This window comes from Anser cygnoides, chromosome 1 (assembly GCF_040182565.1).
Source record: "Anser cygnoides isolate HZ-2024a breed goose chromosome 1, Taihu_goose_T2T_genome, whole genome shotgun sequence".
NCBI classification, from domain to species: Eukaryota; Metazoa; Chordata; class Aves; order Anseriformes; family Anatidae; genus Anser; species Anser cygnoides.
Genome location: NC_089873.1, coordinates 75,596,008 through 75,619,720, shown reverse-complemented (window position 1 = coordinate 75,619,720; position 23,713 = coordinate 75,596,008). Strand labels below are relative to the sequence as shown.

The following is a 23,713-nucleotide window of genomic DNA, read 5'->3' as shown; positions in this document are numbered from 1 at the left end:
ATAACTGAAGTGCAGTTGCTTTTGTACTGTTACATAAAACAGTAAAATACCACTCTAAAATTCTTGCATTCATTGCATATTGCAGATTAAGTAAATTTTTGAGCAGGTGGCTTGTTTTCATGTCTAGCTCTGTCAGTGATGGAGTTTACAGAATGCTGGATGTGGAAATACTACTGAGTGCTGGGGTTTGGTTGCTCAGAAATATGTTTTAATAATGGTGGATGTTCCCTGATTTTGCAAGTCAGGAGCTGTTTGGAGCTCTGTCTTTATTAGTGACTTTGAGTTAGACAATATAAATGAGTAATTTAGGTACACAGACATGGTTCTAGAAGAAAATGAATATCATGAGTGGGAGGAATAGGTGTCACTCATTATTTAGAAATGAGGCATCTCAAGTTTCAGAAATTCTGGGGAAGAGGTTGGCTTCTAAGCCTACCCGATGTGGCTGTATTATTACAGTTAGAATGCTGAAGACTTTTTATTTCAGGCATTCAGTAAAAGGTAGGTAAGGTGTGACAGAAGTGTAAGAAATAACAACATGTTCAGAAGAGAGAAAGCAAAATTGATCATCCTGTTAAAATACATTAATTACAGACTGCAGTGCATAGATGCAGGTTTAATTGTGTTTTAATGGAATGCTCGAGTGATATTTTTATTTCCTTTTCTGTACTTATCAGAAACTGTTTTCCATTTTGGAAAGTGCTGCTTCTAAAAACACTTAAAACCGCAATACAGTGTAGTTTAGTTTGCAGCATATGGGAGATTGTAAGAATGGTTTTTCCTGCAAAATGATTTTGATCTATTAAATTCAGCTGTTTAGGGGAGGTGGTGGGGAGAATTGTAAGATATTGAACTCTTGAAGAGTAAAAGGTTTTCGAGGGGCAGAAAGTGAGACTTAAGAGTGCATTCTGGCTGGTTTAACAGCAGAAACAGATCACTGGATAATTTTTCCCCCCCCCTCCCCCCTTTTTTTTTGTTTCATTTTTTACTAGTGGCATTTTGCTAAAATCAGTGCATTTCACCTGATAAACATGTCCTGACAAGTAGTTCTCTTTACATGACTTGGAAACAGGAAATCTGAGTCTCATTCAGTAGACACTAGGTATACAGCTGTCATTGCTCATATTAGCAATCATACTGAATTCAGGAGAGGTCTTTTTAATGAATGCTGCACTACAGATTAAGTGACTGAAAAGAATTAGCCAGAATCATAAAAAATTGCTGAAAAAAATATTTATGAGGCAAAATCAAAATTTCTCAGACTGCAAGTGAATTTTCTGTAGCATGTTAAAGTAGCATGTTTGTTGTTAACTAATTAAACTCTGCAGTAGGTTATTTGAGTGAATGGGAGTGGAAATCTAACTATATCTATCGTAGCTCATAAATATAATCAAAGGCAGGCCAGTGTGATAAATTCTAGCTGTTGTGTACTCCTGAGAACTTTTACTTTTCCATTTCCCGTGGGATTTTTTTTTTAAGTGACAGCAATTTAGAATATTCGTTATTTCTTTTCCTGTTAACAAATGTTCCAGAAAATGTTTTCTCTCAAAAAAGATTTCTCCCAAACATTGCCCAGGGCTGAGGAGTTTGGAACAATTCAATCTCTGAATAGTCAAAGAGAGAAAAAACCAGTAAGTCAAACACCGTTGTGTACTGTTTACACATACATGTTGGATATGGATCAGTTCTCTAAGATGTTTCACAGTGACCTCTCACAGAGTGAGCTTACTCAGTTGCTGAATGCAAAGATCCTTTGCATCCACTTTGCAGTTGTGTTCCTCCACTGCATCTGTACCGGAGTGCAGGAGGACATGACGCTATGTGTGCATGTGTACTTCTGTGTATGTCTGCTAAATATAGATCAGCAGTTATGTTTATTTCCCATCACATTTCGGGGTAAGTGCTTTTTCTTGTAATGTCTGAATAAATGGTGTGGCTTTATATTTCTGCATATGACTGGAGATTTGCATTTGCTTGTTTTGTTGCAAATGTTTCTAGCTTTAGTTAAATTTGAGAGCAGTCGAAAAATATATTGCTTCAGTTTAATTAACTTGGTAGAAAAAAGTTCTTTCTTGGGTGATAATTATTAGTTGTATATTATTGGAATGAAGTAGTTCACATTCAGTTACTTAGCAGAAATAATTGAATTTTCTGATCCAGTAAACTAGCTCACTTTGTATTCAGCTGGTTTTTAATTTAAGACCTATAGAAGAGGAGACCTGTAATTTCACTACAGGGAATTGGCTACACTTTCCTGCAGTTCATAAACCACGAGAGTGAAATAGCAATCCCCCACAGCAGTTTTCTGTTTATTTTTCACATTTGCTTAAAAGTTTAATTTTATGAGACAGAGCAGATTTTAAAGTTTAAAGTGTTTTTTTGTGTGTGTGTGTGTGTGTGTGTGCGTGCTTTTTTTTTCTTTTTTTTTTTCACCACTTGAACAAAAGGACTACCCGCTCTATCTGTAGTCTGGGCTGTAGTCTCAGACAGCAGCAATTTCAGGATGTTTCAAAGATGTAAACACAGTTGGGTACTGTGATGAGCCCTTTGGCTATGTTCCAAGAGAAACACAAATAGCTATCTAGTTTGGAGCGGATCTACATGGAGCTGATTCTCAGCTGGAGTAAACTGGCAGAGCTCCACCAGCTTTCAAGCTGTTTACACCGGTGATAATCAGCCTCTCTACTTCACAGTCGCTTGTATGTATGTGTTTTCCATAGGTTTTTACACAATAGGTGCATTGCTACATTGAGAAGTAGATTGTGACTTTACATCCTGCTCTGAGGAAGTGCAGAACTGTAAACAGAGCCACCATCACAGGGTCTAATTGTAACATGGTTATCCCAGTTTTTTTCTCTTTTTTTCTGGCCAGAATTTAAGGGGAAAAAAGCAGTAATCTACCACTTGTTGTGGAGCTGTTTAACATCAGAACACTTCCTTTGGATTTGTCGTTCATAATTTTATTTTATAAATCGACATCATTTAATATGAATTAATATGAGGATTTTCGTCCCTAGTAAAAAAGCAAATTTGAACCAATATTAAAATGGAAGGCTACACCTGTGTGTGTCTCATATTTCTAATTGTATAATTTACATCAGGTAAGTATATTATTTTTATAAGGCTATCTCAGAATTCCTGGCTAGCTGAATGAACGTCTATGTATTTAAGCTGTAGGCATAGAAAGTTACATTGCAGCAGTTGCTTTCCACCACTCTAGTGTGGGGTGAATTTAGGACTGCAGGAAAACATTAATTTGGATTTTAGGATTGCTTGTATGTTGTTCACTTCAGGTAGAAACAGGCCATATGAAATATCAGTATGTGCTGTTTAAAACAAGAAATAGGTTCATCTGTTGCTAAATTGAAAATGTTAACAATAATACAGTTTATGTGTATATACGCATGCACTGTATTAATTTAATTGTTTGGAAGCATTTTCATGCTTGCTTAACTCAAAATGGCTTTGATTTTTCTTTAAAAAAAAGAAAAAAAAGAAGGAAAACAGGGAAAGAACTGGCAGGCAGTTAGTCCATATGGCCTAATTAGTCCTGGTATTTTGAGAAAAGAATGTAAACCTGGTGAGTTACTAAACTGACAAGTGGCTGCTGTGAGGGCCTTTTTTATCAATTCTCAGTGCACCTGTGCATCCTATGTATTTTATTCATGTTTCATCTAAGAGAGTCCCTCCAGGAGCTTCATTGTAAAAAAACGAACAACAAAAAAAAAACCCCACACCACAAGTATAGCATCTCCCTTTGGAGGGATATTCCATTTCTTCAGCTGACTTCTGCACAGTCTTAAAGGACTACAGTAAACCCCAACTAGCCAGATGTGCGGAAGAAGAATATGTTTCTTTAGCTGTCTGGTCATCTGGTAGTGAAAAACTGTAGAGATGCCATGCACGGATGAGACTTGAATTATTTTTCCATACTGATTGTTATATTCGTGGCAAGTTTTGCATTTAAAAGGAGATGGTGACTGTACTGTGGATAGAGGCTGTTCACTCCCCTTACTCCCTCTTAGTCCTTCTTCTCACTGTGACTTAACAGTTACCAGTATTTGAAATATAGTCTGGGTAACCTACCTGTACATATATTTTTCATGTTGGGAAAACTGAGGGAACAGACTCTGAGATACCAGGAGCTAAACCCGTTAGCCGTGCATTAAATCCATAATACTGAATGTCCATACAGTTCTACATCTGTACCCTCAGCATTGAATCTCGTATCTAATTATTCCAAATGAGCTTTAAAGGTTGTTTGTGGAGTTTATTTTATTCTTTAAAAAAATATCAGATGGGATGTTATCATTTGGTTCCCAGCAGAATGAAATAAACTATTTGCATTTGGTGTTGGCATGTTCAGTCTTTAATTATTTTTTCTCCTTACCTGTTATCTTCTTTGTTCTTGTTATGAAGATAAAGTAGATTTCATTTTATTTTTCATTGTTTTATAACAAATTAATGTTTAGAAATGATCAGTTCCTATTAGTCACAGCTCATTCTTTCTTCTTTCCAGTCAGAGATGTATGAAATCCTTTACTAAACAAAAGATGGATGATTTCATGTGTAACTCAAATTGCAAAAGAAATAATTACTGACAAAGGGCCACATTCTGATTTTTACACTCCTTTCCTTTTGTGAAAACAGTAATTTAATATGATTCAGAGTTTTGAGAATTACAACTTCAGATGCAAAGCAAGTAAGGCAAAAAAAAAAAAAAAAACACAGCAAACTTTCCCATGGAAGAAATGTACTTCTTGTGGCCAGTAGACTGATGGAGGATCCAAATTCGATTTGCTGTTCACTACAGACTCCCTAGGTAATGCTGTGCAAGCCTTTTATTGTCTTAGCTGAAGTTCTTAGCTTAGTTCCTCTCCCTGCCACTTTCGACTTTCACCTGCTGAGCTGTACTTGGTGGCTGTGTGTTCCAGAGGATAATCATTTATGAGATTAACTAGAAGGCGCATTTAATTGATTTAAGTATGAGGCCTTGGCTTTCATTAAAACGCCTGGCTTCCAATATTATGAATAGGTGAATTTCAGTTTTTTTTGCATAATTTAATCCTTTCTGTACACTGTTGTACACCACTTCTCTAAATAATGTACCACCCTTGTCTCTCTCACATGGAAGCTGGTCATAATATGTTTCCTCACAACTTCCAAAACATGTTCTTCTTTGCATCTCAGTTATGCTGTTAATATGCTTTGATGCCAAGGTGATGAACGCTTGTTCAGAGCCTACAAACAAATAGTGCCCTGCCAGTCCTTTTTAGCACTAATGGCCCAATTGTTCCTTCGATCCCTGCCTGTTTTGGGCTGTCCTCTTGCGGCAAAGAAAAAAAGACAGAACATTGTTATTTCACACCTACTTTAGATGTAAAAACAACTGATGACACCAAAAAAAAAAAGAAAAAGAAGGCATACTTTTATGATTCTTTACTTGGAGAGAAAATGAGAAAACTGAGTAAAAAGCTGTAAAAAATACTCAGTGAACTGGAGATAGCTACTTAGATAACTACTGGAGATAGCTACTTGGCTAGAAAGGCACTTAAAGAGATTGGTTGATGATCACCTGAAGGATGTGAACACCAAGCAGACAAGGAAGGTATACGTTATTGTATAGCCTTGTTCATTGAACTGTAACTAATAAATCAAGAGCAGGAAAAATTAGATTGATGTGTGTCTCTACAATTGTAGGGAAGGGGAGCGGAAATGAGAGGATTTGTTCCATTCTTTTCCCACTGAGCTTCTTTACAGTCATAGGCCACTCTCTGCTTATTTTCCTACAAGAGAAAAATGACAATTGTTGTGGAGGAAAGACGGGTACAAGTTGCATGTGTTCATGAACCATTTAAATTTATTTTGTAAGCAGAGGAATTCTAGTGAGAGAATTTGCCTTTCAGCTGCAGAAAAGATTTATGTAGGAAGCTTTACAGAAATGAGGAGATATAATGATTGTGTTCTAGTTGTATATTTTTTGCTCTTCAGGTGCACACAAGATGTTACCCACTGATCCCTTTGATATGCTAATAACTATTGAGTCTGTTACCACCCATAGCTCCCTGTGGATATTGGACTCTGTAAGGGAGTTATCCCTTGAAGTCAACAAGAGTAATTGTGTGCCTACTGGTGGCAGGATTTGTCTAAAACAACTGGACAACCCAGATGAAGCTGCTGCTGTAAATCTGGCAGTCCAGAAGTTCTTTGGCTAGCTTGCACCACGCGAGCACTAAGGCAGTGCTGTGGTGGGAACGTTTTTGTAACTGCCCAGTGGCTGCCTGTTCATTTGTAGGGTTCATTTGTAGCTGATGGCAGAGTACCATGGAGGTTCCTGTCGAGCAGATTAATGTACAGAGAGGAAGAAATCCATTCTTTAAGTTACAACGTTTAAATAAAGCCAAGGTAATGATTTAGACTTCACCTTCTCGTTGAGTGTAATAGAAAAAAACATGCACGTTGATAGTTTTCCCTAGTCAAGTATCCTTTTTTGTGTCCCCTTGTACGTCTGCTGACCAGAGTGAGATGCATACCAGTGGTATGAAAATTGAAAACCTTCGATGTTCACATAAATTACAGGTCAAGTCTGTGTAATGCATCACTGCCCTTTGCAGTAAATCACATGTAAAACTAAGTTATGCCCCATTTAAATGACAAAAGAATTCTTGGACTAGACAGTTGCTCTTTCCAGGAGTAGCTGAATAGAAGAAGAAAAACTAATAAATAATTAAGGCAGTAATATATTTGACCACTTTTTTTTCGTATGACTTTTTTCTGTTATTATTGTAACAGAAATGCTACTTTCAAAGACAACTAAAGCGCTAATGATAGCTGAGAAGGTCATTCATAGGAGGTTGAACTGGTTTAATTAGAATTTATGAGAAGGTTACTATAAGAGTGCAGAAAGATGTTAAGGGGTTAACCTATAAGAGATTACATTGTAGTCAGTGTTCTGTTAAAGTTTGAATTAATTTTTCCCATGGGTTTTTCACATTCTAATTTTCAACTAAATGAGACATCTGTTTCAGAAAAGGAAAATTTGCTATGGTTGTCATAGCAACTATCATTCTGTAAGAAAATTATTCCAATGGTTACTTTAGAACAGAAAGATAGAAATTCAGTACATAAAGCAACATCCGATTGCTAGCACAAATTCTGATAATTCAGCCCTTTTTGTATGGTGGATTATTTGACCTGCAAAACTTGTTCATATGTTTTTAACATAAGGTTAATTGTGCTGTAAACAAATTCATTTCCAATATATTTTCCCCCTAGAGTCTTATATGTAGACAATCATTATTCTTATAATAGTAATACCGTTGCATTTCAGAGTAAATGGAGAGATCCAAACTGTTCCCTTTAAGAATATAAGATCTAAATCAAAGTACATTTCTACATGAGTGCTTCACTTCAGAGGTGAAATACATTCATGATGTACATCTCTAATTGCCAAATACTTTTTTTTTTTAAATAGCAGATTTTCTCTTTTAGAACATACTTTATAGCATTTTCTTCATAAAATGCAAACTATTATTGAAACATCTATATCTGTATAAACATTACACATTTCCTGAGCAAGCGCTAATGAAAGATCCAGAAATTCTGTGCTTGATATCAAGACTTCAACTTTGCTTTCAGGTTTCATCATAAATGAAAATTTTAGACCAAGTTGTCTATGCATGACATCCAGATCACATACTTGTTAGTGGGTATTAGAGAAGATTTTTTTTCCTACCCAGAAACTTTGATGGCTGTTTTGCAATAAATTTTCTGAAGAAGGGACTTGGGGTTTTATAAAATCCCTGCATGCATATGAAGATTGTTTTGCTTTGGGGGTGAGGGCACTGAAGTGCATGATTTTTCTTCCCTCTTAAATGTAAAGCACACTACCATCCCCCACTGAATCCTTCCTGGGACTTCATATTTTTGTCAGAAATGCTCCAACCATTTCTTTCGATCTTGGGATTGTCACAAAAGGCAGCATTATGGCAAATCAGGCGAGTTCGAACATTTCCCCTTCACAAAAGAACAGCTCCAGCGTGCATAACTTACCAGCCCGCAGCTCGGGTGGGCGCGAGCTACAGGCACAAAGGGAGGCAGGGACGGGGGAAAGTGCTGTAGGTCTTAATAAGCAGATCATGCCTATTCATAAGGGGAAACAGGCTTTTAACAAGCGGCGACGTTCAGGCTGGGCCTAGGAGAGGCAGGCAGAGGCTCTCACGTCTGCATGTGCAATTCGTGGTCATTTGGGTTTCAACAGGATTAAACTGACTGCTGATGCGACCTGTGATGGTCACAATTATGTCTCCTTATAAATGCTTCATTGTGTGCTTAAAATAACGGCTTGGTAGGTTTTTGACCTTTTCTTCTTTGGCAAATATTGTTCTTTCCTCTTCGCTTCTTCCAGGGGAGCAGCCTGGCTGCAGCCGGTTTTGCTGTGCCTAGTGTGCCATCGGGCGGTGGGACAGATCCTGACCTTGCATCCCACTGAGGTCCTGGGGACCATCCTGTCCTGGGCAGCGGGTGGGAGCACTGGGCTGCATTCCCTGTGTCTCTCAGAGGCTTTTAACAGCTGAAGCAGGATTTACTGTGCTGACTGACTCTTTGTTTGCCCCCTGTTTGCCATTGCAAATATTTTCTGTCAGTGAGATTTTGCTCCTGGAAAACTTGCTCTGGGCCTAAATACTGTTTGCCAAGTAGTTGAGTGTTTTCGTGTTGGTGAAGGAAGCTGCTTGGCACACAAGGTTTGTAGTGCGATCCCAAGGCAGGGGTAGGGAATCTGGAAAAAGCCTAACCTCTGTATGTTTTTTATAAAGCCTGCCACTTCTGTGACATCTGAGCACCTCAGACTTCATTTGCTTTATTTTCACAGCATGTCTGTGAGAGAAAAATACTCCCGTCAGTGGTGAGCGGAACATAAAGATCTCTGATCAGACTGGGGTTTGGTCTGTATGACAGCATTACAAACCAAAGTTGTGAGCAGCTGACTGCAAAATAAGCCAGTGAATAGACCATGAGTGATTGCCCCAGCAGTAGGAAGGGAAGTCATGTACCTGCAAGCCAGCTGCTGTTCCTCCTGGGAGGAAAGCCTGCTGGATGATGAACAGCTAACCAGATACGTGTGGTGTGAAACATGAAGGCAGAAGCTGGTGAAGGGCTAGGTCTTTTTCTCAGCCAGCTGCCCTGGTCTGAGCCACCTGACTCAAAACAACATTTCTGCTTCATGCTGTTAGCATCTCATCTTCACACAGCTTCACCTCACTTGTCACAGCTTCTGGAGGCTGAGATATATTTCTGGTCCCAGTGGCAGATGTGCAAAGCTTCGCTTTTTTTTCTTTTTTTTTCTGGACACCTGGGTATGCAGGGAGTTGTGTGATGAGGAGCTAGGAGATGAGCTGTCTCCTAGCCATGAACACAGAAAGCCTTCAGACACCTCTCTAGAAAAGCTGAGGCTTTTGTCGTCTGTAGAAAAAGGAAACATTTGCAAAGCCCCCTTCTGTTTTTCCCTTCACCAGAATTTTCTTACCTTGGGTAAGCCAAATCGCTTTATATTTTAGCAAGCTCTGTATTTTTAAGCTGTTTTCAGTAGATGTGCTTTGCAGCATTCCAAAAGGAAAAGTAGAAAATATATCATCATGAAGATTGCAGACGTGCTAATTTTTGAAATGTTAGTCAAGCGTCAGTAATGGAACAGGATGAATAATAGCTTTATGGGCATTTTCTTTTGTCTTTGCCATACATGATGTAAAGTGTAGTACAGAGAATTTGTTTAAAAGATTTCTTTCTGTCTTTTGATGCAGTGAGGGAGTGTAAAGCTTTCTTCAACAAAGTAACATCTCAAAGGGAAGTCTGGTCGATGTGTATGTATTTATAAACACTAAGGCTGCAATTATCATAAACCTTATTAAATCACAGCAACCTATTTGTTGTTCCTCAAATACGGACATGCCCAGAACACGTCAGTCAAAAAATTATTAAAAAATTCCAACCTAAAACTAACCTGTCAGTTTTATGGCTGAGAATTAGAGCATAGTCAGCAAGACATAATTTACCACTGTGATATAATTGCTGTGAAATACATTTCTTTAATCAATGGGATAGCAAGATATGGATAAATTGTGTTCTGAATGGCAGTGTTACAGTCCCACTGCTCCACAATGAGCCGGTCTATAAATATGTTTTAAAAAATGTAAATGCCTATATGATAAGAAATCCTGAATATGTAAAGTCTTATTTAAAAGCAACTCAACACACCAGAGAACAGAAGAAAATTATATGTAGGAAAAGAAGCAGTGTTCTTTTTTTCTGATGGGATGCTTCCAACTGGAGAAACAAACCAGCACAGGTGATGTCTCCATCTTTTGAGTGGGCTCTGTAGCTGTGCCAGGGTCTGCCCTTGCCCAAATGACGGTAGGCTACGGGCCAAACACAATGTGAGGCAACGTGGAACACATATCCACACCTGGCTATCTGTGGCAGGTGTTCTAGATACCACAGGAATCCAGCATGCTAATCCATGTGGACGTCTTGGTACCTAGGTCTTGTGAGAGTTACTATTCACCTGGTTAGAGGAACTGTATGAATATTTTGTTCTGTGCTGCCTACTGAAACTCATAGGGAGACTGCACTGATTTTCCACAGTAGTTAAGTAACACTGGTTGTATGGAAAGAGGGTTTTACTGTGCACAGAAAGAAGAAAATGAATGCTATTTGTGTCTTCAAACTCCATGCTACTAGAAAGTCAATCTCAGTATTTTAATTAGATAACCAATACATGGAAGTAGCACTGAAGACATTCTCCTCCTCTCTTGGCAGGCAACCTTGGTTTTATGGCTGGGGCTTTAATCTTCCGCGAGGCCAAGCACTATTAGAGAAATGGAACCTGATTCCAGATGGGATAGATATTCTTATAACACATGGACCACCTCTCGGTAAGAAAATATTAGTGCTGTTAGCTGTGTGTTTCAGATGATTATACAGTAACTGATGGCTGTCCTTAGACAAAGAGTGGAAACCTGAGTTTTAAAAGTCAGAAGTAACAACCCTACTGATTTCAGCAGCACCAGGACTTTGGCTTGGCTTTATGTTTCATGATTACCTACGATCAGTGGTATGGAGTTAAATAACAGGTACAAAACTGAAGTCCTCATAAATAAAGTCTTAATGAGTTTTATAAATAAACAAGGTCCAGTTTGCCTGTGCATCCTCCCGCTCTGCCAGTGGTGAAATCAGTAGACTTGAAACAGGGAGCCTGCTTGGAGAGAAATGCAGGATTAGTTTGTAGCACAGTCTTTCTCCCTCACTTGCACTAATGTCCCCCCCAACCCAAAGTTGTATTTTCATGCTGACTTGATGAATCTCCTGCTCCACAAACCCAAATGCTGCAGTAGTTGGCTTGCTCTTTGGACAGCATGGGTGAATTACTTCATGTAATGTTTGCATTCCACTGCTCACTAATCCCAGGGAAAGGGCTGCTTTTCTCAGAGTGGACATGTGTTGATACTCCACCAAAGTGGCGTCTCATGCCCTGCCACAGACTGCTTGTAATGTGGACCTGTATCATAAAAGTGGATGGCAGAAATGAATTGTTTAGGCCTTGAAATATCTTCTCAAAATGGTTAGTAATGAGGATAATCCTGATATGGATCCAAGGCCTGAGTGGTAATGCTGGATCTTTGATATAGTTTTGTTTATAAGTTGTATGTTTTTAAAACTCCTTCAGGAATGTTAGTACTTGAAAATCCATTTTTAAAAATAGTATGTGAGCTGTAAAGAAATCCAGCCTTCAGCTCCTTTGAAGAATATCCCTGTACCTAGGGCTTGAAAATCCAGGGACTGAAGGTAGAGAGCAAGTTTCTCAGCACCCAGTTTCAGGCACTGGGCTGATTTTGCCACTTGGTTAAACCTGTATTGTTGTTGTTATTATTATTTATTATTATTATTTATTCAGTTTGAGCCATCCTCCAAGGATTTTGGTTTTTTGAAGATCCCATTTCTTTGTCTTATTGATTCGTTAACAGACGGCTTCAGCACAGAACACTTTGCCTGAGGGCATCAGCTGTTGGCATCCCTGACACCCATGGCAACAAATACACTACGCTTCAAAAGAAATTAGCACTCTGCCTAACTTACAGAACCTCTTTATTGTGTATATCTGTCCACAGACATTTTGAGAGACAGGATCCTCCTTGACCCTGGGAGCCAATTATTTTCACCAGAAAGCTGATTCTTTTTGTTCTGATCTTGGACAGCATCACTAGAGCTGTTCCTAATGATCATAAAAAGCAATCAGTGTTCCTCTTACATTCTAGAATGGGTGCCTAAATTCTGTCCATCATCCATTTTCTTTGGTCCTTTCTTATTCACTCACTTCCAGACTGCGTGCATCCCCCTAAACTAATTAATACTACATTATTAGATAGTTTTAAAATCGCCCGCGTGATTTAGATGCAGAAGCACCATTAAGAGTTAATGGACTTTGTGCTTCTTAGTCCCTTAAATGTGTAATGAAAATCTTACCCACAATTAATTTTTTTTCTGTTTTAGAGGAGTGCTTTAGGGATGAAACTGCAGCAAGGAAACAGAGTTTCGGACAGGATAAGGAAACAAAGATTAAACAGCTCTTATTGACCATTTTATTTTAACCTGTTTGTTATTAATAAATACATAGCATATTTTCGTAGCTTATAAAATACAATATTCATGATCCCATGATCAGTGCTAATGCTTATTTCTAAATCAGCATATTTTTGTTAATTTTATGTATAGTGTAACTTTTAAAGTCCTTTCCTTGACTTTTGAAGATCTGCATTTATGATTCTTTTATTTCTCTTCAAAAAGTTCACTTTTCTTTTGTTTGTTTTTAATTTAATTTCACCCTTAAGTCTTCATTTCTAGCTGTCTGCCTGATTGTCTGTGACAAAGATTTATACTTTCCTGACAGCTGCATAAACCTGTTTCAAGTAACCAAACATTAAAAAAACCTTAAGATGAACTCTAATTGTTAGCTAGGTGTAATCAATTATTCTTAGTTTGTGTAGTCAGGTGTACATAATAAGCTGCTAACATATGGGAAAGCTTCAGAAGGGTGATAATGCATGTAAACAAAAACATGTTCAACATAAATAATGTTTAATTTAATGGGGAAGTTAATTTTATGGATTTCTGTTTGTAAGTTTTTGAAGTAGAAATACTTTTGCCTTTATGTTCACCACAGACATTTTGACAATTGTTTCAAATTGTTAATGTAACAAAACCTAAAGTTATAAAGAGTTTGCTCTGAAAAAAAACATGAACTGGATTCCAGAGGAATTGCTGGCTTCACTGTGACATCTTAAATAGTTGTTATTTCCTACATTGAATTTTGAAGTGCACTGGATGCCAGGAATGACAGGTAGAACTGATTAACAGAACTCAGCATTGACCTGCTCTGTCTGTAACTCAGATGGCTTTCTCTTTGTGCGTCACCCCATCAGGAGCCAACAGTGTCTTCAGAGGCATCTGAATGAATTAGGAGTCTACATCCATTACCAGAACTTCCTCTTTTTGACACCTAGGATACAACTATGATAGTAGGGCAAGCTTCTACCGTTTTCATAAAAACCCATAGTATAATGAGCCCAGTTTTCAGGCACTGGCATCTAAAGAGTTATTTCTCAATGTGTGAGCCTACTTTGAAACTCTAGTAAACCTGAGAGCTTTTCCAAGAGCTTGAATACCACTCTTTTGGTCTTTTAAGCCAGTTGGTTAGCTGCTACTTAGCCATGCTTGAGTGAATCTGAAAAGTAAACATATGAAAACTAGGTCCAGACTCTGTACCTCTCTGGCTGACTACAGTTTTTTCAAATGTACAATATATTCTCGCAGCAATCATTGCAGCAATCTAAGTCAGGGATACAGAGCTATGATAGGCATAGTGAGAGTACCAGAACACATAGAATCCTAGAATCATTAAGGTTGGAAAAGACCTCCAAGACCATCTGGTCCAACCATCCCCCTACCACCAATGTCACCCACTAAACCTTATCCCTAAGCACCACATCCAGCCTTTCCTTGAACACACCCAGGGATAGTGACTCCACCACTTCCCTAGGCAACCCATTCCAGTGCCTGACTACTCTTTCTGAGAAGAAATGTCTCCTCATTTCTAACCTAAACCTCCCCTGGTGTAACTTGAAGCTATTCCCTCTAGTCCTATCGCTAGTTACCTGTGAGAAGAGGCTGACCCCCAGCACCCCACACCTTCCTTTCAGGCAGCTGTAGAGTGCAATAAGGTCTCCCCTGAGCCTCCTCTTCTCCGACTAAACAACCCCAGTTCCCTCAGCTGCTTCTCACAGGACTTGTGTTCCAGGCCCTTCACCAGCTTCGTAGCCCTTCTCTGAACACGCCCCAGGACCTCGATGTCCTTCTTGTACTGGGGGACCCCAAACTGAACACAGTACTTGAGGTGCGAGCTCACCAGAGCAGAGTACAGGGGGATGATCACCTTCCTGGTCCTGCTGGCTACACTATTCCTGATACAAGCCAGGATGCTGTTGGCCTTCTTGGCCACCTGGGCACACTACCGGCTCATGTTCAGGTGAGCATCGACCAACACCCCCAGATCCTTTTCCTCTGCACAGCTTTCAATCCACACTGCCCCAAGCCTGTAGCGCTGCATGGGGTTGTTGTGGCCAAAGTGCAGGACCTGGCACTTAGCTATGTTGAACCTCATCCCGTCTGCCTCTGCCCATCAATCCAACCTGTCCAGGTCATTCTGCAGGGTCTTCCTACCCTCCGGCAGATTGACACTTTCCCCCAACTTGGTGTTGTCTTCAAACTTACTGCAGGTGCACTCAATTCCCTCATCCAAATCATCAGTAAAGATATTAAAGAGGATGGGCCCCAACACCGACCCCTGGGGAACACCACTGGTGGCCGGTCGCCAGCTAGATTTCATTCTGTTCACCACCACCCTCTGGGCCAAGCCATCCAGCCATTTTTTAACCCAGCAAAGAGTGTACCTGTCCAAGCCATGGGCTGCCAGCTTCTCCAGGAGAATACTATGGGAGACCGTGTCAAAGGTCTTGCTGAAGTCTAGGTAGACTACAAGAACAGCCTTTACCTCATCCACCAGGTGGGTCACCTGGTCATAGAAGGAGACGAGGTTGGTCAGGCAGGACTTGCTTTTCAAGAACCCTTTCTGGCTGGGTCTGATCCCCCAGTAGTCACGCATACATTGCGTGATTGCATTCAAGATGACCTGTTCCATCACTTTTCCTGGCACCGAGGTCAGGCTGACAGGCCTGTAGTTCCCTGGTTCCTCCTTATGACCCTTCTTATAGATGGGCATCTCATTAGCAAGTCTCTAGTCATCCGGGACCTCTCCGGATGACCAAGACCGCTGATAGATGATGGAAAGCAGCCCAGCAATCGCATCCACCAGCTCCCATCTGGCCCCATGGACTTGTGACAGTCCAGGTGGAGCAGCAGGTCTCTTAGCTGTTTCCACATGAACTGGAAACAAGTTCAGGGAGACACCCCCAAACAAGGGGGTTTCTTCTGCTCCTTATCCCAGACTTCCAGGTCAGGAGGCTGAGTACCCCGAGGATAAGTGGTCTAGCTAATTTAAAAACAGAATAATTTTATCTTTTACGTTTCCAAATTTGAGCCTGATGAAAATGGCAGAACAATAGAAAGGAAACAAGATTGGTTAATCCAAAGCATCTAATACAACAACATCCTTCTTATACTACTGTGAAGAAAACGCCACACTTCAGTTGGCAGTAAGCATCCCCCTGCTGCATGTTTTTGGACTTGGAAGGAAGTTGGTGTGCATTTCTGTCTATATTCATAAAAAGTGCATTTTTCTAGGGATCTATGTTAGTAAATATAGCACTTAAAGCGTATCTACTGCAGAAGGGCTGAGTTTCTCTGGCTGTTTGAAGCCCTTAAGCCAGTTCTACTCGAGGATACTGTTTTTAGATACGCTCTGGGTTCCTCACCTCAGTTCCACTAATGTAAGATTCGATGTGGTAAAAATACAGTTTTGTCATTAGCCACACCAATTCCATTACATCAGTTAAAGTGTTTGGTTTTAATAACTACATCCCAGGGCTAGATTTAAACAGCTAAGTGTTGAATTAGATGCTTAACTTCAGAGACTTGCTTTGGACATACTGCTCTTTAATCCTCCGTCTCTTAAAGGAAGAAGAATGAATAAAGCATTGATTTTTCCTGCTAACAGTAGTGCAAAAATGCTTAAAATGCAGTGATTTTTTCACTTGAAAAATTATTGGCAAGAGTTACCATAGTTCTGTTTCTTCAGATGGGCTTTTAAGTTTTTCTTCAATTATTTTTCCTTGTTTCCTCTTCTACTTACCAAGGCAAACACCATTTTTTTCCATGCCTGTTCTTCTATGACTGCTTATGAGAAGTTATGCGACATTAAATCTCAGAAATATTTTTGAATATTACAGCACTACAGCTTTGCAGATAACATGTCTTCTTTTAAAGCTTTCCTTTCTTTTCCAAAGGTTTTCTAGACTGGGTACCTAAGAAAATGCAACGGGTAGGATGTGTTGAGCTGCTGAACACAGTCCAGAGACGGGTACAGCCAAGGCTTCATATTTTTGGACACATCCATGAAGGTTAGAAAACATTTCTTTCTGTATATATACTTAAAAACCACAACCACAGAAGCTGTCTGCTTTAACCAGTATTTTTAAAATTGAATGTTTGAACTGAAGTACTTCAGGAATCCAGATACTTATTTAGCTGCATATATACAGATGAAATTGGCTGATACTTGCCTTTCAATATTTGTATTTCAGCTTCTCTTTCAGTTTCTACATCTATAAATTAGGGTGATGCTTCCTTCACAGTGAGGATTACTGTGAATTTTAAAATAACACAAGTCCAGTAGTTGCAGAAAGGGGCTAAATATTAGAATTGATGGATTGTATTTTCCTCTGCTGAATCTCTGTGATTTAGGATAATTCCTGAAAGCTCTTTGTGTCTCAGTTTCTTGTTGTTGTTGTTGTTTGTTTGTTTGTTTTGTGTGTTTTTTTTCTTTTTTTTTTAATGGGTTAGAGTGATTTGTGGGGTGCTTCTGGGGCTTAATCTTTAAGATTGGACAATAAGGTTGTCTCTCCTTGTCAGTGCCTATTTAAAACCAAGAGGGATGTCACTTCTGACATGCGTAGAAGTGCAAGATGCTTATCCATGTATTTATTTGCTTTGGCAGGGGAAACATTTTGTAGCCAGACAAAACAAGGTGGTTCTCTTGACTATTTGAGTTTTAACTGGAAAAAATGAGTCCCCTTCACATAATTCAGTAAATGGTGACAAACGTGATCCACTGAAGTCAGGGACTGCAGGAGTTCATCTCCAAGTTAAGGGAAAGGTAGACACAGTCAGCTACAGGGATGTCTCTCCTGTATGCATTCCATGGCAGCGAGACTTCAAGCACACCCCCACCAAGAGAAAACACTGGGCTCTGCAGAAATGTACCCATCAGCACGTAAGCATGTATTATCAGCTGCTTAGTTCTTGGCAATGTTAACTTACTGGCAGGAAGAGGTGCTCCACAACTGCCAGCTTTCTGCTTCTGGGACTGCTCCAGACTTTGATATAGGATATCTGTGGGTTCTCAGCAGTGTAGAAATGAACAAATGGAAAAAATGGAGTAGCTGGCACTCAGATACTTCTGTTTCTATGAAGAACCATTACCCTTCCTAAAAAATCCCACTCTGACTTGCTGCTTGGCATTTTCACACTGCTAAGTTAAGGGTGACATTGGTTAGAGGTGTGCTGCTGTAAAATCAATGGAGAAGACATTCATATCTTTATTTTAGAGGGTAAGGATGAAGTCCTCTTTGTGTGTCTCATCTGTGGTGACTTATTAATGTGCAGGTAATGTCCAAAGTGCTGTTAAAAGCACAGAGTAAACAAACAGTGCATAGGCAGTACTTTTTCCTAACATTTTCATGTTACAACAGGCTTTGAGAATTTGTACAAGAGAGCTGGTGAATACAGTTCAAACTCATTGTCTTATCAGAAATCATAGGCCAAGTAAGTTGCAGGGGATGTAAGCAAAGAGTTAGTGAGCCATGAAGCTTCAGGCAGGTAAACAAAATCACATCTGCCAAGCCCAACTTTGGCTCCCAAGGGAAAAGAATGGCACCTCCATGGAATGGTAAATCATGTGAATTAATACAGTCGGCACCGAAGGTATCAGAACACAGGAACAAGGTACTCTTCTTGTAAACTATCGTAATTTAGAGAAAACAAATGGGGAGCTGCATAGCCTATTTTGCGGTGGGATGCTAAATCTCTGCAGAGGAGAATTCCCATTGCAGACAGGCTGTGCAAATGAAGCTTCTCTTTGTAGAGAGAATGCATGATTTGTACAGATGAGTTCCTCCCCTGACTGAGCATAGCTACATGTGCAGCAGTCATTTACTGGACATCCATGAGGACGAGATGCTTAGAAGAGATGTTTCTTCCCTATTCTCCCTCTGCACTTCTGTATCTGCCAAAAAATACCTCTACACATGGCCTTTCTGCTGATCAACCTTGGTGGTGACGAGCAGCATGGCTGGGATTCCAGCTAAAATACTGCTCTGCCAATTTCAGCCAGTGCTTGGCAGTAGGGGAAGAGTGAAAACTGTAGCATGATGAATCTTTCAGCAAAAAGAATGCATTAGCAAGCTGATTTTGTTCTCTGCAAATGTGTAGCTGAGGAGACAGAAAGTCCCAGCAGCAAAGCCGGCTGTCCTTGGTGCAGTTTGTGTTTTACACAGAACAATTGTTCTGTGGCAAACAGCACATGATTTAAAGAAATGTATGTGACAGGAACCTGACAGAGTTCTCTTCCCTCCCTACTTCCTAACTATAGTGTGGTTTTTCCATGGGGAGTCCAAGAGGCCCTGCATTATTCAGGGTATTTTAAGGAATGAAAAATAAAGCTATTTGGCTACTGGTTTCTTGTTTGTAAATTCTGCAAGTAACAATGCTTCTGTAAGACATGAAATTACACTTGGAAAACCTGGGATCCTAGGTACCTAGGATATGAATAGCTTTAACTCAGCGTAGCAATGTATATGTTTCTCTGTTAACTACATTATTAATAAGATTGAATTGTTGTACAAAAGCTTTCCACCAGGTGATTTCTCCAAAATCGTGTATGCATTTCAGATTGTGAATGCATTTCTTCATATTGAGCATAATACTTGCATTTATTTCGAGTGTCCAACATTAAGCTTTTAGTTTTAGTGTAATCAAGTTCATGTTTTTTTTCCTACTCATTCATGAAAAGATTTTGACAGTGGAGAGTGTGTCTAATTTTTCATAACACCATGGTAGTTAAAGGGCTTTTTCTTCACTTTTTCAAACATCATTTCACTGTATTTCTACAAACATTAGAACTGGAAGTTTGATTTCCTGCAGATTTAGCTCTGGAATTGTTTGGCTTGGGTGCCTAGCCACACATGAGGTGTAGTTACTGACTTCCCCCACTGGTGAGACATTCAGGAGGTGTTTTCTCCCATGGAAATGTTACAGTATCTTAGGATGTGAATTCACCTTGTCTGTCAGAGAATGCATGACTAAAGTCTTTTTTCTCTGCCTGGGCAGGCATTTTAGAGTCTTTCCGTCAAGTTTGGTTGAAATTGGTCATCAAGTTCAAACACATGGGAAGTGGTTCCTTCAAATCCCAACCTGGTGCACATGCACACACCGTCCCCTTAGTCATGTCATCTTTTTTCTTCATTGGTTTCTTAAAAGATGTACAACATAGCACAGAGAAAAAAAGGTGGAAAAAGGAAAATAGCTCAAACGCTGGTGCATTGATGACCACAAATCTAAATGACGTACAGACATTTTTTTAGTGTTGAAATTTTCTAAGCTCTCTGTTCCCATCTCTTCCAAAACTGAGAAGGTTTTAAGAAAAAAGTTTTGCAAAGAAGAGTATTAGTGTTTCTAAGGAGGTTTGGGGAGCAGTCTGCCGGAGATTGTAGCCACTAGCCAGTGGGGGTCAGTTTTGGTTTTATGTGATTTAAAAGATGGCAGACTATTTTACTGTGGGAAAAAGATGGTATTCATCCTGGAGACCTTTAGATTTTGCAATAAGAAGAATTTTAAATGCATTCCAAGTAATATATGTGGCGCTTGTTGTTGTACGATAAGGTGATGATGAAGGTAAATAATAAAAAACAATTAATAAAGAGTGAATAATAGTAGTAACCAGAGCTTTTCTTTCTTCATAGGTTATGGTGTCATGGCTGATGGAACTACTACCTATGTGAATGCATCTGTGTGCACTGTGAATTACCAGCCACTAAATCCACCTATAGTTATTGACTTACCTACTCCAAGGAACACATGATTATAATAAAGGATTTAATGTTGTGCCCAATACATTAGCAACTTTATATTGCTGGCTGAGAATCCCAATAAGGAACTATTCAACAAAGCAAAAACCTTCTTTTTTTTCCTGCTATCTCTTCACAGATAAATTCAAGTGGCAGAAACGGAAGACAAACACAGGCATTTTGGTGCCAGAAACAGATTAAAGACATATCGTCATTAAAATATTTGTGAACACAGCACAGTGAAATGCATTCCACATATATATACATACGCATATATATATCTCAAGTAGGGACTTATGTATATACCTTACATTATATTGGACTTACTAAAAGAACAATGTCTTTCAAGGGAGTGTTTCCTCAAGAAAGTTTGAAGTTTAAACGTAAGTGTTTAGACTAGGATTTCCTCATTTCAGATGTTTCCCAGTGAGCTCTTGATAGCTGGAATGTGATGGTAAAGATGTTTTCCCTTAGTTAACATGGCAAGTACAAAAGATAGTACATGAATGACCAGTCACAGGAGGAAAGCTATTATTTCAGGTCCTCCAGGTCTTGATTCTTTGCATCTATTCAAAACCAGTGCAGCAGAGGCCCCAATTCACTTTACTGAAATGAAGTTTTACTACATCTGGCATTACAGATAGTAAGGGAAATGGTGCATATTGCCGGCATGCTGTAAACAGCTCAAAATTCAAGAAGGGAGACTGTGTTAAGTGCAGTATAAACTCAGGAATTTGTAACCTGGCCTCGCCTGTGGAAAAAAATATATATATATATAAGTGGTTTTTCATATGCTAAGGCAATATGTGATTGTATGTAAAAAGCAAAAGCAAAAAAACAAAAACCAAACAACAACCTGATGTTCAGTAGTGATATTCTAAATAAAACCCACTGGGACTGTTTAAAATTGTTACTGGGACATGCAGCCAATGATGCAATTGCTGGTTTGAATTTGGCCCACGTCAGCTGTGATTAAATGTCATTGTGATCAGTTTGTCCTTTGGGAAACTGTATGGACTTAGAGGAGGGTGTCATCCCAAAGTGGAGTTTGGGCATTCATTTTCAGACATTTATGTAGTAGCATAAGTGCAATGAGTGACGAGTACTTGCCAATGGGTACAAAGCAAGAGTCCCCTCACAAAACCTGTCGTTCCCATGTGCCCGCTCAGAGACGCTGCTGAGAGAGGCCCGAGACAAAACCACTAACCCAGTTAAAATCCGTCTATTGTGTTGGGTGTTGGCATACCCAGGCAAAGCAGGAGATGTGGGAGCTGCTGGGGATGGCTGACACTAGTTGTTCCCCTGCAGCTTTCCTGCAGGTTAACAGAGGTGCTGAATCTGCTGGGATTTCAGTCCAGTCCGAGGTAGAAGCTCAAGAATTAACTAAAACCCACAAAAATACGTGCTTCAAATGTGTGCCACAACACATTTCTGCCTTGAACTAACAAACATCTCCATGCTCAAAGAGGAACCTTTTTGCCTTGATGGAGATAATGTAACTGGTGTAACCTGAATATGGGCATTCTGAATTTGGGGCTGACTGCATCTGTATATTGATTTTGTTTCCACACATGAGGCAAATCATTGCACCATCAATACAGGGTTGTTCACAGGTCTGTGGGTAGCCCATACCTGCACACACGGTGGTTAGATGTGTGGGTTACTTTTTGCCTGATATATGGTCATTAAATGTGACCTTTGTGTAGCAGCTGAATGTACATTATATACATACACAGTCTTAAATATCTGTTCTGCAACCCCAGGCTTGCAGCCTCAACTCTAAGCAAAGTAGGCAGAAACACCACATTTTGCTGGCTTACCACGTGCAGCTGCACTTCTGACTGATGCTGGAAGCTGTGAAATTTGAACCCAGGTACTGACCACTGACACCAGAAAACATGGCAAGCCACAGATCTGTCACTTCTTGGAGCTGTTGAGTGACTTGGATTTTCTTTTTGACTAATTTGCTTTTTTTTTTTTTTCCTGAAACAAAAGCAAACAAAAACAACCAGTGGTATCCTGCAACTGTTTTGGATGTGCATAGTTTGCAGCACAAGAACAGTCTATCATGAATTCAGCCGGGTCTACTTTTTGTATAATCCATTGGTGTAGAAATTGCAAGATCAGCTCCTAAATCAGCAAGGACTGAAATTTTTAGTTTAATGTGAACTCCCAGCATCATTGGGAAGATGAAGAATAGCATGCAGTTAGAATAAAAGTGTCTTAGCTAGTCACAACTCAAGTGTTTTGAAACATATGTGGCAGGAAATTGGCTGTATGTTAAAGTCTGAAATGTTTACATTCACTCATGGCACTTACACTAAAATGTTAAAAGTGGGGAAAAGAGGTCCTTTTATTAGCCTCGACAAAATTTCTATGTCGACCATAAACTATTCTCTTAAAAATAATTTTGCCTAAGGTATCTTCAAAATACAGTGTATTTTTATGTGAAAAGGATATGAAAGCAGCTGTTACTTCAAAATATCATTTAAAGTACTCGAGGTATGAAAGATTAAAGGTTATTTAATCATTTTGGCATAACTTGATTGTTGTTGTAATTTTTGGTCAAGCATGTTAGACAAATAAAGTCTTAAAAGAAACAACATAAGGCCTCTTTATATCCACCTCGTACATTCAGCCCCGGTAACGGAGAATCTCTTCTCCAGATGTGGGAGCCAGCCTGGGGGTATTAAAGTTGGGGTATTGAGGTGGGGGTATTAAAGCTGTCATCACCGAGGGCTGTGGTTTAGTGGGGGGGGGGCAGCTGGCACAGGGGATGGGGTGTCCCGCAGGTGGCATGGCAATGCTTATTGCGGAAGTGACTGACAAGTGATGGGTCCTTGTCCTGCACCATCCACCAGCCTGGGGCTTTGTCATCTCCCTCAAAAGCTGCAGAGCAAACTGGATGGAGGGGACTGCTGAGAGGGGGAACCAGCAGCTGTTTGCTATAACTACAAAAGTTTGGCCAGATGTTTTTGTGATGCAGGGAAAAGCTTCTGAGTGAGTACTGCAGCAGAGCTGCGTGAAACAATTGAGAGCTGGGATGCTGTCCTTATCCAGAGAAGGACTATGAAGCTGGTGAAGGGCCTGGAACACAAGTCCTGTGAGAAGCAGCTGAGGGAACTGGGGTTGTTTAGTCTGGAGAAGAGGAGGCTCAGGGGAGACCTTATTGCGCTCTACAGCTGCCTGAAAGGAAGGTGTGGGGTGCTGGGGGTCAGCCTCTTCTCACAGGTAACTAGCGATAGGACTAGAGGGAATAGCTTCAAGTTACGCCAGGGGAGGTTTAGGTTAGAAATGAGGAGACATTCTTCTCAGAAAGAGTAGTCAGGCACTGGAATGGGTTGCCTAGGGAAGTGGTGGAG

General features: G+C 39.8%; 1 protein-coding gene across 5 annotated transcripts in view; it reads left to right on the top strand.

Annotated features, from left to right (window-relative positions):
• MPPED1 (metallophosphoesterase domain containing 1) overlaps positions 1 to 22,954 on the top strand; it is a 64,823-nt gene extending 41,869 nt beyond the window's left edge. For all 5 annotated transcript variants that reach the window (XM_066990342.1, XM_066990340.1, XM_066990343.1 and 2 more), the window contains exons 5-7: positions 10,816 to 10,931; positions 16,515 to 16,628; positions 20,247 to 22,954. In XM_066990342.1, the coding sequence (XP_066846443.1) occupies positions 10,816 to 10,931; positions 16,515 to 16,628; positions 20,247 to 20,365 (349 nt within the window). In that variant the 3' untranslated portion in view covers positions 20,366 to 22,954. The remainder of the gene's footprint in view (positions 1 to 10,815; positions 10,932 to 16,514; positions 16,629 to 20,246) is intronic.
• The last annotated feature ends 759 nt before the right edge of the window (positions 22,955 to 23,713 follow it).